This window comes from Lithobates pipiens, unplaced genomic scaffold (genome assembly GCF_037356315.1).
Source record: "Lithobates pipiens isolate NorthernLeopardFrog02 unplaced genomic scaffold, aLitPip1_a1.2 Scaffold_10, whole genome shotgun sequence".
Lineage (NCBI taxonomy): Eukaryota > Metazoa > Chordata > Amphibia > Anura > Ranidae > Lithobates > Lithobates pipiens.
The window spans coordinates 167,173,763-167,180,859 of NW_027507686.1; the positions used below are offsets into that span (position 1 = coordinate 167,173,763).

At 47.1% G+C, this 7,097-nt stretch overlaps 1 protein-coding gene across 1 annotated transcript in view; it reads right to left on the reverse strand.

Annotated features, from left to right (window-relative positions):
* SNX15 (sorting nexin 15) overlaps window positions 1–2,011 on the reverse strand; it is a 44,576-nt gene extending 42,565 nt beyond the window's left edge. The window contains exon 1 of the mRNA XM_077459420.1: window positions 1,834–2,011. Coding sequence (XP_077315546.1) covers window positions 1,834–1,932 — 99 coding nt within the window. The 5' untranslated portion in view covers window positions 1,933–2,011. The remainder of the gene's footprint in view (window positions 1–1,833) is intronic.
* Window positions 2,012–7,097: the final 5,086 nt, after the last annotated feature.

Below are 7,097 nucleotides of genomic sequence, written 5' to 3' on the forward strand. Positions count from 1 at the left end.
GTTGACATCCACCTCTACAAAACCAACAATGCCTGGTGCCCGGTCACGATGCTTACACAGTTTCTCGCTCGGCTGCCCGAGCTCCCGGACTCTAGCCCACTTTTGCCCTTCCCGGTGAAACCACTAACTAACCAACAATTTATTAAGCATATCAGGATTCTCCTCCGCAACCTGCTCCTCAATCCTAGTGAGTATTCCGGCCACTCCTTCCGCATTGGAGCAGCTTCATCCGCATCCCGGCATGGGGTCCCGGACCACGTCATCAAAAGGTTGGGCAGGTGGAAGTCGGCCTGCTTCACTCGGTACATCCCTAACCCACAGGTGGAGATGTCTCGAGCATTCACTCAACTGGCTCAATAAAATTAACCAGGAAACAATAAAACTCTCTTATCCCTACCTGACTGTTTTGCCCCCTTATTTTGGTATACCGTCCATTAGACCAGGGCACACTTTCAGGTCCATTTCATAAAAGGTGTCTCATGATAAGCTTGTTTTGTTCAGATACGTATCGGCCATAGGGCTCCAGCCATAAGTAAGAAGGCCAGTATGGTGGCCTGAATTTATGGGAGGAGCCCGGGGGGTATTTAACCAGCCCGTTCGCCTGTGGTGGTTGTCGGTTTCCGGTGCGCAATACCCTCCCTCCCATCCCCTTTTTAGGGCATTTATCAAAAAACATTTCTCTTCAATCATATTCATTCTAATTACTGGGTATGCCCCCTTATTTTGGTATACCGTCCATTAGACCAGGGCACACTTTCAGGTCCATTTCATAAAAGGTGTCTCATGATAAGCTTGTTTTGTTCAGATACGTATCGGCCATAGGGCTCCAGCCATAAATATATATATACACACACACACCACTTTATTAGGTACTCCTGCTCTTCATTTGTTTGGTAACACAAACTGCTAAATCAGCCAATCACATGACAGCAACTCAATGCATTTAGATCATGCGTGCTGAAAACGACTTGCTGAAGTTCAAACTGAGCATCAGAATGGGGAAGTAGATGATTTAAGTGACTTTGAATATGGCATGGTTGTTGGTGCCAGACAGGCTGGTCTGAGTATTTAAAAAACAAAAATAGGTTCAGGCTGGTGGCATAATGGTGTGGGGGTTATTTTCTTGGCACACTTTGGTGCACACCATATAGGAGGACAGGTCCTCTATTATTGTATATTATATGAGGACAGATCGGTGCACACCATATAGGAGGAGGACAGGTCCTCTATCATTGTATAGTATATAATGACAGATAAGTGCACACCATATAGGAGGACAGGTCCTCTATCATTGTATATTATATGACAGATCGGTACACACCATATAGGAGGACAGGTCCTGTATCCTTGTATATTATATGACAGATCGGTGCACACCATATAGGACAGGTCCTCTATTATTGTATATTATATGAGGACAGATCGGTGCACACCATATAGGAGGGGGACAGGTCCTCTATCATTGTATAGTATATAATGACAGATACGTGCACACCATATAGGAGGACAGGTCCTGTATCCTTGTATATTATATGAGGACAGATCGGTGCACACCATATAGGACAGATCCTGTATCCTTGTATATTATATGACAGATCGGTGCACACCATACATTAGACAGCCGATCTTTCCACCCTCTTGTAGCACCATGGATCAGATCTCTATAATGACAGGTCCTCTTCCCTCCTCCTGTCTCATGGATGGGGTGTGTAGATCTGCAGTGATCGGGCGGAGTAGTCCCGGGTAAGGAGCGGTGTCTTATCGCCCGTTAGCGGACAGTGAGGAGTACAGGGGACACACACTATGAGGTCACACAGGGGAGGGTCCGCTCACCTCTGCCATCACTTTGTACTCTGTGAACCCTTTTGGGTTGGTTCGGGTCTCGGTCACGTGATACCGCCGGTCATACTGATCCCGAACAGCCCGGGACATCTTACCCCGGACACAATGTCACTTCTGCCCCTTTAAGACAGCGAGCTTCAGGTGACCACATTGAGCATGCGCAGTGGACTGGACTTGCCATCCGGCAGCTGTACAGTACGGAACGCCGTAAGGATACAGGAAGACAGGAGACTGCCAACCACAGGTTCTACGCATGCGTGCTGCACTTGTCAGCTGAGCAGTGGGCAGCCAATGAACTCGTCCAGGCTGCCTGGTACTGGAAATGGACAAGAGGAGATGTGGTGGGTGGTCAGTTAGTGTAATATAATGATGAATGATCACAGCAACTGGTCCTAAGGCTGTCAGCAGATCGGCCTCTACACTTTTGTATATATTGTCTCCAAGGCTTCCGAACTTTCAGAGCTAACATTTTGGGAAATGCTGATTTTCTGGCTGCAATGCTAACACAATGGAAAGTGATTCACTTATGGCAAAACCCATCCTTCAACCCACTTAGGAAGAAAAGCTGTAAGCCTGGTACACACTAAGTTTTTCTTTCGGGCTGAAGGAAAAACAACTGACAGATCGCTGTACTAATACAACTGATGTTAGTGTGGCAATCTACCCCATTGTGTACTGAAGGGGGACGCCCCCATCCCGCCAGGACACACTGGTCAGCGCTTGCAGCCATTGGTTGCCAACGCTGATCAGATGGCGGTTGGCTGCTGGTTTTCCAGCATTCTTTTGAGACCAGCTTCTGTCAGACAGGCAGATGTATACGTGGGTCAGCAGTCAGCCTGTTTTTACTGCATCGGCTGATTTCGGCCTCATCCTGTAAAGATCTGTGCACTTATTTTTATTCCGCTCTGATCATGTAATCCTGCAGCTCCGGCTCTCCTGTGTCAGGAAGCGGAGGCTGCAGGGGAGAGGAGGAAGCACCAACAAGGGCTGGGCCATGGAGGCTCATGGGTGACATGACAGCTCCTGGAATTCCCAGCTGTTGTTGAGTGCTCCCTTACACAGAGGATCTTGGGCTGTGGAAGCATGTGGCCAGACCAGATAGACGTTATAAACAGATCTTTTTTGCACAGCGAATGCAGGATAGCTAGGAGGTGTATAAGGCTGCTTTCACACTGGGGCGGTATTCAGGCGTTACAGCGCTAAAAATAGCGCCTGTGTAGCGCCTGAGGGCTTTCACACTGGAGCGATGCGCTGGCAGGACGGTGAAAAAAGTCCTGCTAGCCGCATCTTTGGAGCGGTGTATTCACCGCTCCTACCCATTGAAATCAATGGGACACCGCGGCAATACCGCCGGCAAAACGCCGCTGCAGCGGCGCTTTGCGGGCGGGTTTAACCCTTTTTCGGCTGCTAGCGGGGGTTAAAACCACCCCGCTAGCGCCCGCAGGCCGCCGCTAAAACGACGGTAAAGCGCCGCTAAAAATAGCGGCACTTTACCGCCGACGCCACTCCCGCCCCAGTGTGAAAGCAGCCTAAAGCTGGGCATAGACGGTTCAAATCTCAGCTGTTTCAGCGGAGACCAGCCGGGACTCAATCCATGTATAAGAGGGTTGATTGCATCCAAGTCAATCCAATTGACTTGGGTACAACCAGCGTGCTGCATTTCTAGTGTACAATTACCGCCAGCGGCTATAGCTGCTATCAATAATAACGGTGTTCTCTTAGCAATGATGGATCCCTGCGCCGCCGCCCTCACCTGACTGTATTGATAGAGGAATAAAATGATTTTCCTGACACCTTCATGGCAGCACACACTGGGTTGTGACTCCGCCCCCACAACCTGACAGGATTGGATTAACTATAAATTTGAAGGGGAGACACCCTGCTGCATTCTCTTTTTTATCCTCACCTGACAGGTTGGACGGACAGAGTTTTCCTGTTACAGATAAATAAGCCTCTACCGCATTCGCCCCAGCAGGTTCAAGCCTCTCCTGTTTGGAAGTCCCTCCTGTACAGTCTCTAAAGGAGCTTCTATGGAGGGAACCCCCGCTCTGGTGGTCTCAAGGGGCTACTGGATTTCTGGCATTACCAAAGCTTTAAAGAAGCTTTTTTACCTTTGCAGTGGACTCCCCTTCTTCCTTTGCCTATTAATTCCTCTAAATAATATCCATCTTTTATTCCTATAGTAAGTGGTGGTTTATATTCCCTTTTTTTCTCTACCTTTGGGATTGCTGTCTCTTGTAGTCCCCTGTCATGGCCGCCGTTTGTTTCTCCTTCAGTGGTGTTTTCTCTGTGCTGTAATTTCAGCCTAGATGGCGCCGTTCGGCCACTCTGAGCACGTGCAGTGCTAGTGTTTTTTTTTTTTTTTTTCCCTATGTTTTCAATGTGTGTTCCCTTATCCAAAATGGCGCCGGAACACTCGGGACGCTTCTGTGCATGCGCAGAGCATCAATTAGCCGCCACAATGGCGCTATTTTCAAATACAGAGCTGTATTTCTCTGTGATTCTTCTGTGCAATCTGCAAAACTTAAGGAAGGTTGCTGCCTCTGCATGTAGATCACTCTGCAGTCTCCAGGTAAGTCCCTGTGGGACTCCTATATATATTATTATTATTGTTATTATATTGTTTCTTGCAAATAAACTTTGTTAATAAATAATATATATATTTATATATATATATATTTAAGTGAATTGTGTGTGTGTGTATGTGTATGTATATATGTGTGTGTGTGTGTGTGTGTATATGTATATATGTACACATTATTTCTCTCTATATCTCAGACTGTCCTTCACCCCTTTTTTTTCTATGGAGTCCACTGCCCACGCAGACCACCATCAGCAAGTTAGGTAAGAGGCTTTACCGGGCAAGGTAAGTATTGAAGGGGAGAAAAAAAGAGTGCCAGACGTTAAATGCTGCATTTTTTTGGCAGCCCGTCTAGATCAAGAGGCGCAAGTTCCAGCCATGGGAGAAGGTCTAGCCATACGTCTAGCAGGATGTCCCGCAGGAGCCGCTCAAGATCTCCTTCATGGCACTGAAGACACAGCCACTCACAACATAGCTACTCACGCCACAGTCGATCAAGTCGCAGGAGATCTCCTTCCTCACAATGTCAAAGCCGCCACACCCAACCTGCAGCAAACGCTTGCTGGGTATGCGGCGCTCCGGCACTGCCAGATAACTAACAGATAATAAAGCCTATCGCAGACGCAAGAATTGCTACAGACCTCATAAGAGAATCAGTGCGGGAGTCCATACTGGAAACAACAACACCAGCATTAGATAGAGCTGCTCCCAGTACATCTTCAGCAGACCCCCATCTCACTCAAGCATCACAATCTTCCTCTGAAGATGAGGGTAAGGAGATGTCAGTGCGCTTTGATTTTTCCCTGGTGGAACCCTTTGCAAAGGGCGTTAAAGAAGCATTCGGCTGGCAAGATGATGCGACGGAACCTCAGAAAATACGGAAATATTTTCCAAACCTAAAAAGAGATCCGTTATCCTTCCCATTTATAGTGGAGCTGGAGGATCTCATTAAAGACGAGTGGGAGAGGTCTGACAAAAGATCTAGTCTTACAAACAGATTAGCCAAGATGTACCCTTTAAAAGAGTCAAAAGTGAAGCCTTTAATTAATGCTCCCATCATCGATTCCTCATTAATGTGCCTCACCCGCCACGTCACACTACCAATCGAGGATGCTGTTTCCTTTCGGGATGTGCTCGACCGAAAGATGGACCTAGAATTGAAGAAGGCATATTCCATGGCTGGGGGAGCCTGTAGACCAGCAATTACCACAGCAGCAGTGGCCACAGCCATCTCAGGATGGGCATCTAAAATAGAAAAAGACCTACAGGATGGCATTGAAATGGGAAAGATTATTTCCTCTCTGCAAGAAGTCAAGCTAGCAGAGGCATCAGTAGATATTATAAGATCTTCAGCCAAGGCTATGCTGGCCTCTGTAACAGCTCAAACCGTGGATGGCCGATACAGCATCAAAAATAAATTGGTGCAGAATTCCATATGATGGCGCAAATCTGTTCGGTGCCAAGTTAGACTCTGCCATATCCAAGGTAACAGGAGGGAAGTCAGGCCTGATCCCCTCCGACAGGAGACCCAAGACACAGAAAGGACCTGTTTACAGACGTAATCTTCCGGACAAATATAGAGAGTCCAGGTCCTACTCTCCTGGTAGGGAATTTAGAAGGGACTGGAAAAACACAAAACCTTCTTTTCAAAGGATACAGAAATCTAAGGCCACCCCGGCAGGGGAACAGAAGGAACTTCACCAAGATCTGGTCAGACCATATAAAGGATTTATGGACATTGTCCACAATCCGATTCGGACACAGGTGGAAATTCAAAAAACAGACTCCCACCAAATCATTTCCAGGCAACCAGAGTACCATCCTCAGTACCCCAAAGGATTCTGCTAGTAAAGTACGTAGCAGAATTGAAACAAAAGGGAGCGATCCTGGAGGTCCCATCATGCCAAAAGGGAAGAGGGTTCTACTCTTCCTTGTTTCTGCTAAAAGACAGGGGATTTGGATCCTGTATTAGACCTCAAGATGCTCAACAAGGATATCAAAGTGGAGGCTTTCAAAATGGAAAACTTTCAATCCATACTTCTAGCAATAAATCTGGGCGATTGGATGCTTTCAATAGATTTATCGGACGCTTATCTGCATATACCAATTCATCCGGCCTTTCAAAAGTTTCTCCGGTTAGCCATAAACCAACATCATTTCCAATTCCAGTGCCTCCCATTCGGCATCTCTTCGGCACCCAGGACATTTACAAAAGTATTGTTACCGTTGGTGGCTTTCCTCAGAGAAAAGGGATTACGCGTCCACCATTATCTGGACGACATCCTACTTTTAGCAAAGGATCAAGAGACGTTGATTCATCACCGAGAGATCCTCCTTACAACCCTCCAGAAGTGGGTGGATAATCAATTGGGAAAAGAGCTGTCTGCGACCCACACAAAATATGATATTTTTAGGGGCAGATCTAAACACCAAAACAAACAAGATACAGCTCCCACAAGAGAAGATCCGGCCTCTGATACAGAAAATGTAGAAGCTGCTATCAAGGAATCACTTACCAGCCAGAGCCTGTCTGAGTGTACTAGGGTCCATGTCCGCAACCATACCCATGGTGCGATGGGCACAGTGACACATGAGAACCTTACAGAACTCATTCCTCAGGCAGTGGGATGGAGTCTCAATGCGTCAGCCCATCTTCATCTCCAGATCGGTGAAG